The following is an 18,325-nucleotide window of genomic DNA, read 5'->3' as shown; positions in this document are numbered from 1 at the left end:
GCAAAGTAGTGGCTCTGTGCCCCAACTGAAGCCAAACCAAACCAAATCCCTAATTCCAAAAGCAGCCAAGGAGGAGCCAGTACAAACCCACCCATACATGAAAAACCAAATACCAGCACACTGCACATTCCTCTATTCTTGTTAAAACCAATCTAGGAATGTTAATAACAAGGCAAACAAATCACTTTGTCGGAAGCTGGAGCTTGTGTCATGGAAAAGAGTTCCTGAAATTATTGTTAATAGCCATGAATCATCACCTACAGAAGTCTGGGGATCAGAGGGCACAACCTCAGTGCTCCATCAGCCAGGGCTGTAATTGCCCACACATGAGGGAACGAGGATGCATCAGGATTCACCCATTGCAGATGAAATGGTGTCTAATAATACTAACATGAAGGATTTATGGTTAGTGATGGAGATTAGAGAAACCACTTCTCCTGAAGTAATTATCATTAAGAATTAAAAAGAAATTACAGGTGTGTCTTGTGGTAACAGCACTGAGCTGGAATCAGGGAGGCTAAATTCCCTGCTCTACCACAGACATATTTTTTAAGATTGATGTATTAATTTCTGTTTCAATTAATCAAATATGAAATAAGGTTAATACTTTCTTTGCCTGTGTTTGGTGTCTAACTGGAAACTTTTCATATCCATAGCAGTGTAGGGCTTAGGTCTTGATCAGGACCTGAAAACAATGCCCTCAACATCAAAACAAACACAATAGGAAACCTCAGTGTATCCTCCTAAACAAAGATATTTACTCAAGCAAGTACATTTCCAAACAGTTTATTCCAGAGGTAAAATATCTCTGTAAAACTGCTGGGAAGAGATAGCTGGGAGTGGGCTGTGCATGTTTGGACAAGTAACTTGCCTGGGGATCACCATGTTTATCTCATGGGGGTCCTTTGAGGAATAATCAGCAATTGTTTTAAATAATTCAGAACCTGGAAAAGTGATAAATAATGTTCCTATTAATACTTTTAGTAAAAAAAAATAAAACTAAGTCCTGGAACACATTCACAAGGAGCACACAGAGCATCTTGTAAAGACTAAGACTGAAAAATAGATCAGAAATGTATCAATCAATTTTAAGATTGTTTTCTGTGAATGAAGCAGCATTCTATAAATCAGAATTCCTTAATAAAATTGCTACTCTTTTGCCATAATCAATGCCCTTGTAGCTGGACTGATAAGGAAGCTGATTCATTGTATTTTCTTGCTAGAAATAAATCTTAACTAAATTGAGGTCAATGACAAAACAACTACTGCCATCAGTGGAGGCAGGGTTGAACCTTCAGAGCTGCCTTTGTTCATGAGGACAGATCTGTTTCATTTTAGTTGTTGCTCCTTTTTTTCTTTTTTCTGTTTTACCTTTGCAATTTTCTGCGAACAGGACTATAAGCCACTGGTGTGTTTTAGCATGAACTTGAGAAATACTTTCCACTGTCAAAAAGCAGCTCACCAAACAATCATTACCTGGAGCAGGCAGAAAAGACACTCAGTGTCTTCTGGACTCCAGCTCCTCTCTGCAGGAAGGGATCTCACTACAGGCTTAGAACAAAAAATCGAACAAATTGCAATGGCAGCACCATCCCCGATGGTTTAGTCTAGTTACAGAGAAGTAAATGGAGATGAAAGTGTTCAGCCATTCTTTTGAATATGAGAGTTATGTAAGACAAAACCAGTGATAAATCTGTTACATTTTCTGTGAGCATTCAGATAAGAACTTCAAGGAGTCATATGAAAATTTCAAATACAAGATCATTTTGGCATAATTTCTTCTTTGAGAGAGTTTTATTTTTTATGTTCCACCTGAAGTTTGAAAGTTTGTACTCTGAGACTTGCATTAAATCAAAACCTGAGCAATAGGCAGTCAGGCTGAAAAAATTCAGACGTGTTTGTACAGAGATTTCTTGTGCAGCTCCTGCTGGAGATGGTGGGAGCTCTACCAATAAAAGATGGGTGGGGTGGACCCCTTTTAAAATTTTTTTCATTTTTTCTTTTTTTTTCCCCCCTCCTGTCTGAGGGATAAAAATGCTTCTGGTCTCACTTATAATTTTACACAAAATCAGATTGACCATCCTTATGGTGTTGCTAGCATGAACCTTGTTTCTAGTGTGACTAAATCCCAACAGCAAACACCATCTGCCTGTTGAAAGAGCAGGCAAGTCACCACCGAGACAAAGTCTCACTCATTAGGGCTTGGGAACATCAGGGCTCTTTTTTCACATTCTGTGGATTTGTTTATTGAAATTCTTGCTCTGATATTGAATAAATTTTCCCCTATTAAACTGAAGAATTTACAAAGAATTTTGCTCCAGATCCAAATTCATATCAGGTGCATTTGTGTGAAATTTTACGGAATTCCTTGAAACAGTAGATGGAAAATTATCTTACAGCTAAGAACACAGAAATTCAGACTGTGATAGAGCAACATAAATAGTAGTGGCACATCAGTTTACCCTTGCAGGAATAATGTGTATCAATTACTGTTGTGAAATGATTCTTAAGTGCTATTTCTCCACAATATCCATAGGAACTAAGAAAAAGCTGTGACTTTTTATTCAGGCATTTAAATTCCAGCAAATTCTAAAAGGCACATCTTTGTCTTGGATTTTATTGATGTAAATAGAAACACACACTTGGAAAAAATGCTGTTTTATCTGAAATAATAGTTGTGCACTCCCTGATTTAGTAAAGTACTATTATTTTGGAAGTTAACATTTTCTATTCTGCTCTAGAATGATTTTACCATTTTGTACAGCAGGTAGAAACAAATAAATAGCACACCAAAGTGCTAAGTTAGCTACTTTAAAGTACACGTACAAAGATGTTTCCTTTGCTGAATGCAGCTGCTTTCCAGCAGCACTGCGCAGCCACTTCAGTCGTTATGAAAGGTCACAGACTGGGCTGGCTTGGCAGGGACCTCAAAGCTCCTCTGGTTCCCCTGCCGTGGGCAGGGATGTCACTCCCTGGACCAGGCTGCTCAGGGCCCCATTCAAGCTGGCTTTGAAGGTGGATATTTCTACTGGACTGGTGTCAGATCCACAGCTATGGAAAGTCATCGCCTGCAGAAGGCGAGGAGCAGTGGGGTTCCTGCAGGAGAGCTGTCCAGCAGTGGTGCCTTCTGTTCCCTTCAGCATCTTCCAAATGGGAGGCACCATGCTGAGCTGCCTGGATCCCTTCTGTGAGATCGTGGGTATGATTGGAGCATGTGTGATTTTGAGCCTCAGCAGAGGAAAACCTTCCTTTAGGCACTGACTGTGCAGCATCTGGAAAGCAGTTGCTTTGACAGCAGTGACCCTCATCTGCAGAGTGCAGTGGGCACAAGGCTTAGCCCCCTTAAACTTCTGCTCAGATTCATTTCCAGTCTTTGGGATTTAGTATCTTTGAAAACATTTTATGGTGGGGTGGGTCCATGAAAGAATAACAACCACTGTTAACAAAATGTGGTGTTTTGGGGATATCTCTGGTCCATGTTGCTGGAACAAATGAAGGCATCAGTACCACCCCACATTTGGTTGTCAGTGGGGAAGTACATTATCTTGATATTTCTGAGCCAACATTTCCAACAGAAACTGAGGTGTTTGTGTTTGACCATTTAAACTGAGAGCAAAATTGCAAAGGACTACGTGGACGTAGGAAATTGATATGTGCAATTATGAAATACTTTCCAGAGGTGTCCATGGCAACTAAAATTCATAACTTTATGGGATAGCAGAAATCCCAATAGAGATCGTGATCGAAATATTGACTTTATGTCAAACTGTAATTCCTCTCTCTACTCCGCATCTAACCTTTTCATATTCCACAGGATACAAATTACTGACCTCTTCCTTTCCATTAGAAGATAAGGACCTTATCACCTTTCCTCTTTTCTGCCATCCTTATCACTCTACAGGCAGGAAGTCTGTGCTCCCAGGTGGTCTAATTGATACATATCTAATTAAAGGCAAAGCACTTTTTCTCAGCTTGTATTCAGCTTTTAAGTGTGTTGCTTTGATTTCAGACCCGAAGAACAGCTTTGTGTGCCTGAAATTTACTCTTTTTCAAACTGTACTAATTGGTCAAATCAAATGTACGACAAACTTTGCCTTTGCTGTGCATCAATACATTAATTTTTGTTAGAGAAAAAGAGAAAATAGTTTGTCATAGATCTAGTTAAAAGCCATGTGTGAGGTCTGCAGCTATTCTGAGCCTTTGAGATTAGGACTCAATGTTCAAATATGATGAGATAGAGAGCAAGGATTCAGTAGAAACAAAGGTAGAGAAGTGGATTAGCAAGTAAAACAATGCTAGGACTTACTTAAATCAAGATTCAAGTTCCAAATTTCTTACCTTCTTGTGGCCTGTTGCTTTAGGGGAAAAAATTGGGATTATGCAAAACTGAGGAACTAATAGAGGCTGCCCTCCATCCTCCTATTCCTCATCATTTTGTTTAGCAAGACTGTCTTGTTGCCAGTTGCTAATAAGGTTTGTGATGGTTTGGGTTTTTTCCTGAACTAATTGATCTTTTGATTTGGGGTCTTTAAAGTATGTGATAGGATTGCTGTTATAATATGCAATAACCACAAGAATCTCATCGAGTTTTCTGAGGACAGACTGTCATGAGCCTTTTGTTTGCTTGTGCTGAGCTGGTACTTGGCAGCTTGTGTGGTAGCTCAGCCATTCTCTAAATTAACAGGTTGTTCTTTGTATTTGAAGGGGGATTGATGTGATTGAAATGATTAGCATGTATATGCCTAAACAAATTGCTATGAGGGAGAGAGGGGTCCAATCAAGAAAACTGGATAGGTGCAAAGACCTATCAGGGTTGGAAGAACCCTGGTATGTTCAAGAGTGTGCAAAAGACTTGATAATAAAATTTCAAACCAGAATATGTTTGGGAAAGTACAATTTTACTCTAAAACCTTTGTTAATGAAAGTTCAACAATGTATTTTTGTTAGATATCTTTGATGTAGATATGAGACATAGTAAAAAAAATCAAGTGCAACAATTTCTTTTTTGGTGATAGCAAAGTTGGGCCAATCCTCACAGTGTTTGGGTTCCTAAGGTACTTGAGAGCCTATAGAAAAATGATCATTAAAGTGCTTAAATACATTTTAATAATATTGCCAAGTGACTCAAACTTCTTTTCTCAAAGGACTTGGAATCTACACGTTTTTTTTTTCTTAAGAGCTGGCGCTCCTGTCTCTGTGGACCAGCCATAGTTACCCCAAATCTTATTGCAGGATTTCATTGTGTAGGCAGGGCAGGAGAATCCTGTGTCCCACAGACGTGTCGAGTTCACCTGCTGATTAAAGTCCCTTTACATTTCAGCATGTGGCAGCACTAGATCAACTGTTTACTTAGTCTGAGCTAATATACTTACAAATACAAAGTCTAATAATAGAGGACTGGCCTAATTCTTTACATTAGTATGCACACAGGTTTTGTTATTTTTTCCACAAGTGATGCCATGGACTTCATAAGATAATGGGAGGACCCCAAAAATGCTGGTTTTCACCTTCAAACTACTTTGTATTTACACATAGTAGTATATCATTGACCAAGATTGGTGTCTGAATACATGTGTAACATAAAACTAATATATTTTTCCTTGGTTTTGCCTTGCAGTACAGAATTGGACAGCTGTACATGATCAGCAAGCACAGCCATGAGCAGAGTGACCGAGGGGAGGGTGTGGAAGTGGTGCAGAATGAGCCCTATGAAGATCCCAACCATGGCAATGGTCAGCTAACAGAAAAACGTGTCTATCTCAACAGGCAAGTGCAGTAAAACTGTTTCTCCCAACATGGACTGTAAGAAAAATTTGCAAGGAATGCAGGCAACAGCCTTTCTGTTTCAAAAGATGTTCCCATGAATACATGCTGCTTCCTCGTAGCCATGGGGAGGTGGGACAGATCAGTGGCTGGAAATAGAGGAATTAGCTGCTCTTCCTTCTAGAGCATCTTCTCCTCGAGAAGGAATTATAACTTGGAGTTAAAGATACACTGAAAATCAGAACCTTTGTTTTCTTTTACACTTAATTGTCATTCTGTTTTCCAAAATTATTGGGGAGGAGAGCCAAAAAACTAAACAACAAAACCAGCAAAGACCTACCCTCCAACAAAAACAATACTGAACCATTAAAAAGCTCCAAGTTTCTCTCACCTCATAATCATGTCACAAAGCAGCATTTTTGCTGACTGTATTCTGCCTCAGCAAAGTTAATTGACATTATGAATGACCATTGTACAATATCAGCCTTCTGGATCATTAGGCTTAAAGACATGGTGGGAAATTTGGGAGTTTTCTCCCTGAAGTTCCATCATGTCTTAGAGTGAAGTGTTTGTCTTTCTGTGCTGAAATGATACTGCTGAGGATCAAAGGCTGGAGATGTTCAGATATATATATATATATATATTTATGCAATATGAGATTATATTGCACAATCTGTTCCCATTTTTACTACTGCTGATTTAATTGAATACCACTGCTTTTCCTGAAGTTCTTTTCCCCTGGACATGTTTCATTGTGTTAAACTTATGCTCTGCATACAAACATATTTGCTTCTACATTACAAGTTCCTCCTGCACTGCAAATCTGACATGTCTAATCTTAATTCAGGCCAAATTGAATCACCAATGATGCTACACACACACACACACACACACACACACACACAAGAGTTCAATAATGTATATCTTGCTAACATTTAATATTATTGTGATTGTAAGTGTTCTCTCACAGGCTAGATACAGGACTTGGGAAAAATCAATATATGTGTTCCCATAGTAGAGCTCCCACAAGTTGTGGGGTTTTTAAATTTGTTTCTGGGTATTTCTTTCCTGCATGTTAAAAATAAGGCTTTAAGCACTGAAGAGGATATTCAGAATTGTCACTTCAGGGCAATTCAGAATGACCACAAGAACCTAGAAGCCATGTACAAGCCATACTTGAGAAGCATTTGATTCCTGGTAGTGCAGGCAATGGAACACAGGATTTCTTAGCCAAAGATGGGTACAAACATTGACAAAGCAGATCTTTGTGCCTGCAACAACTCAGGACAATTAACTAAAGCTGTGGTGGATGTTTGAAGTCAGGTTCACTGAGTTTAATGGTAATTCTGAGTCCTCCATCCCCAGATTTGCTATTTGAATCTGTGGGTGTGGTATCACAATGCCACCAGATATTGCAGTACTGTTGCAGATTTGTTGAAAGGATCAGGAAGTTTTCAGGCTGCTGTGGATTTTGCTGAGAGGCCAGGATGTCTCTGGAGGATTTCACTCAAGGAGATGTGCTCCCACAGAGGATTTGCTGGAAACTTCTCCTCTGCCTGCCTTGCTGAGGAGCACAACTTCCACCAGCACAGTTCTCTCCCTCAGCTTTTCTTCTTACTGGGTCCACTGCCCTAACAAACTTTGCTTTGCTCTATTTTGATCTGAACTGATATCTCTTAAAGAAATTTGAGACTGAACTTCATCTGGATGGAGGAGAAATAAGAAAATAAGGAAAAGGAAACAAGCTAATGTGATCCTCATACCTGTGCTGCTGACCTTGGAAGAATTCATGTGTGTCTGTGACTGGGACTTGCTAGCAATTCTGAGTATAATCTGTGTTTTGTTCATAAAGTTATTTTTTTCAGGATGTTCTGTACTGGTGAGGATAGGTAGACAGGCAAATATGCTAAAAACAACAATAACCAAAAAAAGTGCAAAATGAGCAGATGTATGTTTTCTAGTGTCAGTATAACCTTAGTTATATTTAGAATTGTTTATTGCCTCTTTTCTTCTGCTGGAGCAATGTTTTCAGAAGCTGAAAGTCTGCATCTTCTGGTATTTATAACTTAGGCATCAGAGCAAAGTTTAGCAGGGGTAAGGGAAGCATTCATAAAAACACTGACAGAGGCTGACAAAATAAGCAGAAGATCTGATACAGGGAAGTCTATTATGCAGGATGTAAAATACTGCTTAAAAGCCTGTACACAAGAAAGGTTTATGTAAAGTAAATAATCTAGTTTTGAGCAATGTCATGAAAGAGCAAAAGTCAATGCACTTGGCTTTGAATCTGTAGATAATGTACTAACATCTGCATTTTGCCTCTGGACAATAAAATATTTATATGTAGCCAGATCATGGTTAAATAAGCCTTAATGATCCCAAATGTATTTTCTTCAGAATTTTGTTAATATGGAAAGTTAATTTACTTCCTGCACACAATTATCTAAACAGAACTATTTCAAACATTTACACTTGGGAAACTGAGGTTTGGAAGCATCTCCTGCAGTTCAGCACAGATTCAGTCTTGGCCTGGGTGCTCTGCTCAATGCTTTGCCAGACCAGCACCGTTTGAACTGAGTCCCCCAAGCACAGGGATGTTTGTGGTGTCCAAGGTCTGCTGTCCTTGGAATAACTAGTTCTGCATCTTTTGTTCCTGGCAGCCTCAGTGCTTATAACTGAAGTCATTAAGAGAGGGTTGAAAGATGAATTGTAGTGAACTCGCCTTTTTGAATATTTCTTTTTTCATCAGTTTTTGGTACACTCTGTGACCAGAGTGCTGGAAATGAAAAATCCAGGAGCTGGGGTAAAAAAAATGCTGCCACCCTTCCATAGTATTATTCAATTACCCTTTAATGATCCCTTCCAATGGTGTAGCTATGTCTTTGATTTCTGATTCTGCTGCCTTTGCACCACTGCACTGGTGAGTTTTCTTGACAGAATGAGCTCTGAGCTGTAACATCAGTTCCATTAATTCTCTTCACTTTTGTTATTTACTCTTCCCATCAGCAAAATGGGACTAATGCTGCCTACCAGCCTCACGAGGTGTTTTGAGTGATCTGTTAATTTTAATATAAAAGCTTCCTACTCAGGAACTGGTGTTGGTCGTGTGGGAACAGCTGCGTGCCAGGTGAGCTGAGCACGAGGGTTTCAGTGCTGGCAGAGAACATGAAGGAAATAAAAAGAATCTGTGAGAAGAAATATGGATTGGGGATCGAAGTGCCCTGAAATCCCACGTTTCCTCTGACCTCTTGTTAGAGAGTGCCTCCCTGTGGCTGAGCACACGGAGCCACCAGGACATCTTGTTTGGCCTCACCTGTTGAGGGTGGCCAAAGGTTCCAGGCCACGAATTCCCAAAATGAGCAGCCTCAGTTCATCCCACTCCAAGGTTGTTGCTCTGGCCCTGATCTGCTCCCTCTGAGAGGGGAGCACAGCTGAGGCAGAAAATGAAAATGCTCCTGAGAAGTCTGGGTGTTGGTGTTGCTGTCTCCCTCAAACACCTCACAAATGATGGGCATGTTTGGAAGTATCTTTATTTCTACAATACACATAGAAATAGTCATAGATCATTCTCAGTCATAATATATTCTAATATAAGTCATAAGTCATAAGATATTCTAATTTTATATTTTCTTTTTGCTTTCAGCAAGCTGCCTAGCTGGGCTAGAGCAGTTGTTCCCAAAATATTTTATGTTACAGAGAAGGCCTGGAATTATTATCCTTACACAATCACAGGTAAGGAATGTGGCAGAAATGATTGCTGCCTTGTGGTTTGGGGATGGTTTAGTTTATCTTCAGAAGCTCCAAGTTATACATTGAACTACAAGCACCAAGTCTCTTTAACAACTGCTCTTGAACTGGATATATTTTTCACCTTATATTTACTGGTAACAGGGAATAAAGGTTATAAAGTAAGGATAGGTAAAAACTGGAGTGTTATATCTATGCAATTTCTTGCTTGCAAAGAAAACATCAGGTGCTTGGATTTTGTCTGACTTGTGTCCTTTATTGTCCCTTAGACTTTAGTCAAATATAAATCTGCAGACTATCTGACACAATCATTTTTATTATTAATGTGTGTTTACTGTAAGGATCTAGCATCATTGTTTTATTTCATGTTTCTCTTTTTTCTTTTCCCTCTTCTTTCTTTTTTTTTTTTTTACAAATGGACAATTGGAAATCAGAATACACAGTAAGTTTTTCTTCCTCTTTTTATTCCAAAAATAGAAAATTGATGTAAAATATAGTAGTGGAATCCAATCAGATCCCTTCTTAATATAACTTATTTATAATGCATTCAATAGTGAAACCTTATTTTAGGTATTTGTTTAAGCAATTCAAAGGGAAATTTGAAGTTATTCTAAGGGGATCCTATAAATTATTTTTCTTTATCACTTCAAAATAATTTGATATGTTTTTACTTACTGACTCTAAGAAAGAACCTTCTATTAAAAAGGGTGAGGCTTTTAAGATTCCAGTTGTTACATGGAGATATGAGAACAGATTTTATTTATTGGTTTATTAACTTATAAAATGCTCATCTCTGGTATAGTATCTGGGAAACTGTACAATCTGTAGACAAAATTAAAGATAATCTGGGCACAGTGCCCAGAAAAATCATCTATTCCCTCTCGCATAGCTAAGGCAAAATATAGCACATAAATCATGAGAAAAATTGTTTAAATATGCTGGCCTCAATAACAGCAATAAGTTTCCAGCAGCCTTTGGAAGGTGAGGAGGGGATGGTGAGGAGGGGATGGTGAGGAGGTTCCACCTGAAGGGACCTTTCAGAAACTCCTCCTTTGATTTAGCTTGGACTTCTGACTGCAGATAAAACATAATGCAGATGTTTCTCTTAATTCTGCAGTGCTCAAAATGTTTGTGCAGATTTTTTAAAAGCTCATAAAGCACAAAGAGTAATAAAAAAAAGTTAGTGTGATTTTAAAAAAAAAAAAAAAGGGATTCAAAGGCTCAGATCTGAAAGCTAGAGACCAAGAGTTGCAACTGTAACAGCCAGGTTTGAAAACCCAAACCAACAAACTGTGCTCTCCAGCATGTGCTACAGGTACTTAGAATATTCATTTGATTGTCAGAGGAAACACAAATGTCCCAGAACGGACAGCAGTGGTGAGGGACAGATTCTCAGCTGGTTTTGCCAGAAGAGACTTTTGGTAGGGTCTGTCAGAGCCCACATTAATGCAGGCTTACCTTTGATAGCACATTTAGTTTTAGGCTGGGAAGTTGACACTTGCTGTGTTGCACTGATATCTCTCCATGGTAAATTTTTTCTTTAACTGAAAGTAAATTTGAATCTTTTCATGTGAATTTTTTTTTTCTTTAACTGAGAGAGACGAGTGGGGATGATGCAAAGGGTGGTGGCAGACAGAAATATGTGTCTAAATTTGAAATGCAATACATTATTAAAGCCAAACAGCAGTGCTGTACTCAGAGAGTCTGAATCAGGAGGTGATCTCTGTCTGAGCTGGTGAAACAACACCTGGTGCAGGTTGGAGGAAGGTACAGCCACAGAAATGTTCAAGAGCATCAGCAGAAGTGACTGCAGCATTGAAGAGGCATTTAAAGAAATATTAAATCAGTCCAGAAATTTAGAAGGTAGGCAAAACAATCACTGAGTGACACTGTAACTGCCTAGGGGAGCTGGGGACTAATCACCATGGTGCAAGGAAACAGAACTAGAGGTACTGGGAGGAGATAAGGGAAACTGTACTTCAGACAAAAATCAAAAATATGTGTTAATGGAGCTGATAGGCTATGAATTTATCTTCATGGAAAACAGAGACAGTGCCTTTGCCTCCAACTGTTGAATCTAGAACAAAAATGTTAAGCATACCACTGGGAATAATTGCTATCCTTGTCTGGAATATTTCTCTAAATTTGATCTTCTGTATTCATTAGAGAATTCTGAAAGAAAGAATAAGCCCACAGACATTGCCCAAAATATGTAAGATAGAAACTCTTTTCTTAAAGATCATAAGTTATTTCTGAAGGGTCTGTGGGAAATTGTGAGAGTCAAATTGAGCCTCATTTCAAGGAAAGCTCATTCTAAAGGCAGGCCAATAATTGGATAAATAAAGCATAATCTTATCAAGTCAAGTACGTACTGCTCTGTGGTATGTTCACACCTTATTAACCTTGTAAATTCCACTCTAAATAAAGAGAAGGACCTTAAAGGCTCAGCATGTTATTTCAGTGTGTGTTAGTGGTTTGGAAGAGGATGTGAACAGCAGACTGAACCTTACTGACAGTCTTAAGGTTTTTCAGTTGCAAAATATGTAAGCTGTTGAGAAATAGCATTCAAGCCCATACTCTGGCATTTAGAAATGCAGTATGGAATAATTTCATCAATCTGATTCTCCTGTGAATATTATGGAATTCATAAATACAATCTTCTTAAAGACCTGAAATTAGGACACCTAAGAAAAAATGCTCATCAGGCATTGAAAAATAATTTTCAGAATATTGTTCTGTGCCATGGTTGTATAAAAAGCCAAGAGCAATTGGATGCATGAAAACAGGAATGGAAATTACACTGTCATGATGTTAGTCCTCTGTAATCTGGATCCAGTTATGATGGCATCTGCTTTAAGCAATGGTATTTGTTACACAGCAACCCCCTAAATCTGGCAGCAAACACCACATCTGCTCCTGGGTATTGACAGCCATGTTAACAACATGTAAAACAAAAGCCACACTTGAGAGAATGAATGTAACAGAACTATTGCACAAGTGATGCTTTTGTGAGGTGCAATTTGTGCTGTAGGGTCACATCAGGAGAGCATTTGCAAATGCACCTGGTTAAAGCTGTCATACAAAAGACTTCCTCTCAGGAAGGTGACACATGGGGACTGTCCCAAGTGCTATATCAGAGCTGGAGCTAATCCTTGGAAGCTTCCTGCTGACATGGAGAGGGAGGAGGAAGTCAAAAAATACTGTCAAAGCTGAAGCCAAAGGAAGTCATCCAGATTTGGGGGTACTATTTAGGGAATAAGATGTTCCTGTAAAGTTCAAAGTTTTAGTGGCTGGGGTGTTACTTCAGACCTGTATGTGAGAAAGTGTCTTCAAGATAGACACTGGAGCTGCTTTGGTTTTGATCTTGTCCTTAGAAACCTGACAAGATCTCTTGCTAAAATACATATTTAGGTTTTATCTACAAATCCATTTATTCTGTGATTAGGTTGATGTTAAGACAATAAACCTGTGATTTAGGATGCAGCAGAAATGCAGCCCTACAGGAGTAACTCCAATGGATTCCACTCCATAAGCAATTGCAGGACTTGGGTGTGGTCAGGTGCCTCCTGCCCAGCTGCACCTGCTCTGTTAGCTGCTGGCTTTGGAAAGAATTCCTTTGCTAGTCAGGGCCTGGGGCCTTTTTCTCTTGGAGGATGGAGACAAGATGCCCTGCAGCTCTCATCAACCCCCTGTGTGCCAGCTTATCACAGCCTTTGCAAATATGTATCTTTAGTGGAAAATATTTATGCTATTCACAGTGGCAAGAACAACTGAACTTTCAGAGGGCTTATGTTATTTTTATTTCTGAGGTTGCCCAGCAAGATTAGAAATAATTAACTAGAAAGCAAACTTATGTCTACTGCAAACCAAATGAAGTAGAATTACATAGAACTAAGTTTCTTTACCTGCATTGGGATATTGTTAGAAAATAAACAGCTCAGAGCAAATATCCATTCGACCTGCTCAAGTGACAGTGGAGATCCTGGACAAAAAAAAAGAGGGAGCTTCAAGCAAACAAACAATCAGATCATGTTTGGTGACTAAACCATGGTACAAAATCTTCATGTGATCAAAGTACACTGAAAATGAGCCAAAGTTTAGCTCTCAAGCTGGAGTAGAAAGTGGTTAGGAAAAATAAAGAGAATTTAAGCAAACTCTTCTAGGTTTGAAGGTGCAGTTCAAGTGTTTACCAGGGATCAGCTCAAACAGATTTGCCTGACCTGAATGGCTTTGGTGGTGTTAGCAAGATTTCAGTTCTGGGGCTGAAATTTAAAAACAGCTGGGTAATTTTTTTGTGCATAATTTATAGACAATTGTTAGTTTCACAATTACATAGACAAAACAAACATTAAAATGGCATTGTTTGCTCTGTGCAAGGAGGAGGAGCATTCCTTCAACATGCCAATGTCCCAAACATCCTCATGAATAGAATATAAATCCAGAATATTTATGAAAGTCAGTTATGGAACAGAAAGCAGGAGACAACAATTCCTTTGATGATTTATCACAATGACATTTATTCTTCTACAGCAAATGACTGAGGAAAATAAAATTATGTCATCTGGTATGTGTCAAGGCCCCAGAGTGAGAGTTGCTAAATGGTCCATTACTGACCTGCTGGTTTCTGATTACTTTTGAGAACAGGCATGTTTTGTGCTTCACTTAGCTGCTGGTTTATCCATGAAGTAAATTATCTGGAAGGAATGTTTTTGTATTGTTATTTTTATAATGAGATGACTTGAGAAGGAAAACAGTTGTTTCAGATAAACATTGCTGTAGAGTTTTTTCCTGTGTTCTCCTTATCTGATTACCAGCCCTTGAAATTTGGATCTAACCCCTCATTCTTCAGGGCTGAAACTTTTCTACAGCTTGAGGATTTTAAGAGTCTGCATCAAAAATGCAGTACAAAGAATCCATACTGCAGGATTAGAGCCTAATGCAAAATTACTACCAGCATCTTCCCACCTCATCCCCCCAGCTCAGAAAACAGGCTCACTGATGCCATTGTCCTGGGAAAGCACAGATTTATTTCCCTTAGCAGAGGTTCCAGCAAAAGGAAGGACCTCTGTGGTATTTATAAGAAAAAAAAACACATTTTTTAGAGAGCTGCAAACCTGTATTCTCATTTAATAGCTGAATCCCATTGAAACGAGTAACTCCAACTGCTTGGGAGAATTCCCCTTTTTCCAGCAGTGCCTTATTCCAAAGCAATCCAGCCCCCTCTCTGATGGATGGGACTGTCATTTCCACTTGTGCATGTTGCTTTTCACTTCATTTCTTCTGCAATAAGCAGGTTACTGTTCCCATGTATCAAAGAAAGAGATCCTAAGGGAAGGCAAAGCCAGAGATAAGACTTTTATAGCCGTGGTGGCGACTTGTTACTCATCGTTCCATCTCCAGGTTATTGTATAGAATACAAACAGTGGTTTTCTTCCTCAGCTTGTTTATGAGAGTTTTGCTCCCTTGTTTATTTTCAAGCCCTGTTTTTGCATTGCTCTTTTCCTTTCCACTCAACACCACTTTTATTTGCTGTTTGCCACCTTCCTGTGCTTATCTTGCATTCCAAATTCTCCTCCCTCTCACTGAGTCACATCTTCCAAATGCCATCACCCTGCCCAGCCCTTTCCGTCTATTCTCTTCCAGCCTTGTCACCCTGATTGCTGCTGGTTTGTGCCTGGGTGACCTGATCACACAGCAGCTCTGTCTGCAGCAATCTGAGGGGAGTCAATAATTCCCCATTATCCATTTTCCAAAAAACCATTGAATATTCCACCTTCCATCACCCCACAGTCCCACATCCCCTTTGCTGCCCACAACAAGGTTGGGGCCCCATTTCTCTTTCCCAGGTTCTTGATCTTCAATAAAGAAATGCTGTTGTTACCCCCTGAGTAGCAAAACAGTGCCCAAAAATTTTGAATTTAAAGGATGTGATATATGGGAGTTGCCCTATGGAAAAGATTTCATTTGCTGAACACTCTCACCTCATTGTAGCAGTCACTTTGTCTTTAGGCTCCGTGGACATCACTCTCTAAAAATCCAGTTCCACCTGTGTTGTCAAAATAATGCATATTTGACCATAAAAAAAAATCATCAGTCTGAGAAGTGGTGGAAGATGAGAGAGAACATTTACATGAAATGTCTGCCTTGCTGGGCTTTTATGTTAAGATTTAGGGAAATATGCTTCTGCTGCTTTAAAAAAAAAATAAAAAGGTGGGATTAATTTTTACTGTGCAGAAATAACTGCCAAGGATTGTGGATTAATATTCACAAGGAACAGGAGAGGTGAAGAGCAAGGATGAGGTCTCTAGCAGGTCTTTGAACATTCTGCAGGCAGAATCCACATGGAAAATGAAACCAGCTACAACAGCATTGATGAACTGGCATCGCTGACACACAGCAGGTTCCAGAGGGTGAAGAAGCCTCTCCCAGACCAACATATTTGCTGCCAACTGCAGGAATTCCCACAGCCACCTCAGGTGTCATTACTACACTGAGGTGAATTTGACAGCCCTCTCCATGAAATGAGTGTCACACCCTGCATGTGTTTGACTGTCTCTTTAAGACTTTGGCAAGTGTTTTGGCACCCTTCGGTCCTGCCCTGTTCTTGTAAGTGTTGCTTATTGCTATGGCAACGCTAATCAATCATCGTGCTAAAAATAGGCCTTGCGTTTTTCAAGAGGTTATATGTAGGGAATTGCAAAGGAAACTGGGGGCTGTGCTTTCCATATGCTGCTTTCATTCCCTTCATTCTAACGTGGAAATACCCCGCTCATGCTGTAATTACTGGTTCACTCCCCTCTTATTGCACCGGTGCTCTCTTGAGCCTTAAACCTCTCCTGGTTCTTCCAAAATTGAGGTGCCAAATATAGAAAGTTTAGGAGAACAAACAAAAAACCCTGAATATTCCCCTTATTTGTTTTTGAGTGTCGCAGGTGTGCTAGGGTATAAAAAATTTTAAAGGAGTTTATAAGACATCTAAAAAATCTGGAGGTGACAATACCTAAGATGGCTCCTTTGAGAGCTCTTCACAAAGACACCTTATCATTGAAGACACTGTGACTGAAGATTTTGAATTCTGCTGTAGGACTTAAGTTTAATTTCAAGTTAAAGATTGAATTTGCCACTATTTCGTTCCCAAGAGGACCCTTGCAAGCTGTAGAGGCAGTGAAATGGAGAGCTGGAAACAGTGCCCTGTGCATTCCTGTGTGTGCTCGGGATCGATCGCCTCCAGGTCAGTGCTGGAAGAACACGGGCCCCAGAGGAGGCAGAGCTGAAAGGGAGTGGTGCTCAGAAGAAAATAAGAATCTCCTGAAAGGTTTATTACCTACTATTCACTCCCCAGTTTGTTTCTGACTGTTGCATAACAATTTTAATCCCCAGTTAAGTAAATACGCCGCCACTTGAGGGGAAAAACCCAACTTTTTGCACGATGAATAATAGTCTTTGAATGATGCATAAACAGTTTTCTGGTTCTGCCAGAGCCCTCTGCCAATTAGTCAGAGTGCAGCTGATGAATCATGAGACACATTCTGTGAAATGTTCAAAAATTTGGACCCTGCTAAGTGTTCCTGTAAGGCAGCGAGACCCCCCACAGCTGCTGGAGCAGTGGTTGCCAGCCAGTTGAGTTTCTGAGAGAGATTTTTGCGGTGGAGGACTTCTGGTGAATTTGAATTTTCATGTGGGGTAAACCCATGTTGCCATTTATAATCTCAAATTAGGTTGTTACAGTTCTCTCCTTCATACTAAACACACAGGGAGGCTGCCTGTGGGTGGCTTTACAGAAAGTGGCTCTCTAATGAGGTGGCTTGAGGTAAATGGCACCATTCTTCTATGCTAATCTAAGGAACATTGGTCTTTTCTTAATGCTTCTTTCTGAAATACAAGGTTAGAAGATCTCTTGTTTTAATTAGAGTTGAGATTCTGGGTCACAGGAATCAACAGCTAGACTCAAGCAGTGGATTGTTGAGCTGCTCCAGGCAGCCCAATGCAGCCTCACGTTCAGTGCATGGAACGGTGACATTTCAGTGCCATGACCTGACTCATTGCTGGCAACCTCCTGACAGTGATTGAAGATAGCAGGCATTTCTTTAATACCAAGGTCAAAGGGAAATCTGGCATTTGGTTTTATTCATAATTCCCTCTGAAACTGCAACTGTGCTTCAGATCAGCAGCATGAAGGGGGTTTTGTCTTCCATGGCCCCAGAACTTGTCTCTCATGTTTTTTCGACAAGGATTGATTCTAGATAGTGAATATCCTGTGGTCAGAAGATTGAACAATGACTTGTTGGGTGATACCCAGTGAAGGAGGGATGTATTTGCTGCAGTCTCCAAGGATCTGCCTTAGATTTCAGCTGTTACACTACACCTGGCCTCCTAAATGCCCTCTTCCCTTACTCACCCGCCCCTCCCTGGAGGAACTCTGAATGTTTTCAAGCCGGGGCTTGGACCAGCAGCAGTGCAAGCACCGAGGTGTCCAAACACCCTCCTTGTATAACCTGTATGCACAGCCCATGGAAGAGTCATTTGCCATAGGGGATTAGTGATGCATCACACAAGGAAGTGGCAGTTAATGCAGGGAAAGCCTTGATGACTAATAGGGAAGATGCTGAACTAGTGTCATTCAGAGCTGGTTAGAGAGCTGTTCTGTCTGCCTGTCTGAAAACTTGCTTTGAAAGAAGAACTGTGAAATGATAAATAAAATATATTTGAAATATTTATTATTATGGGATTGTGTTGCCTAGTATTACAAATTCTAGCTTTCATAAGCCAACTAAGCTAAGCAATCCTCAGAAAAATAAATTTATTCCCATATAAA

General features: G+C 39.7%; 1 protein-coding gene across 1 annotated transcript in view; it reads left to right on the top strand.

Moving 5' to 3' along the window:
- PITPNC1 (phosphatidylinositol transfer protein cytoplasmic 1) overlaps positions 1–18,325 on the top strand; it is a 77,261-nt gene that overhangs the window by 33,566 nt on the left and 25,370 nt on the right. Inside the window, exons 2-4 of the mRNA XM_059864149.1 lie at positions 5,618–5,766; positions 9,407–9,495; positions 9,945–9,952. Coding sequence (XP_059720132.1) covers positions 5,618–5,766; positions 9,407–9,495; positions 9,945–9,952 — 246 coding nt within the window. The remainder of the gene's footprint in view (positions 1–5,617; positions 5,767–9,406; positions 9,496–9,944; positions 9,953–18,325) is intronic.

Source organism: Haemorhous mexicanus, chromosome 20, assembly GCF_027477595.1.
Source record: "Haemorhous mexicanus isolate bHaeMex1 chromosome 20, bHaeMex1.pri, whole genome shotgun sequence".
NCBI lineage: Eukaryota > Metazoa > Chordata > Aves > Passeriformes > Fringillidae > Haemorhous > Haemorhous mexicanus.
Note: the sequence above shows the minus strand (reverse complement) of the source record. Positions and strands in the feature narration are given on the sequence as shown.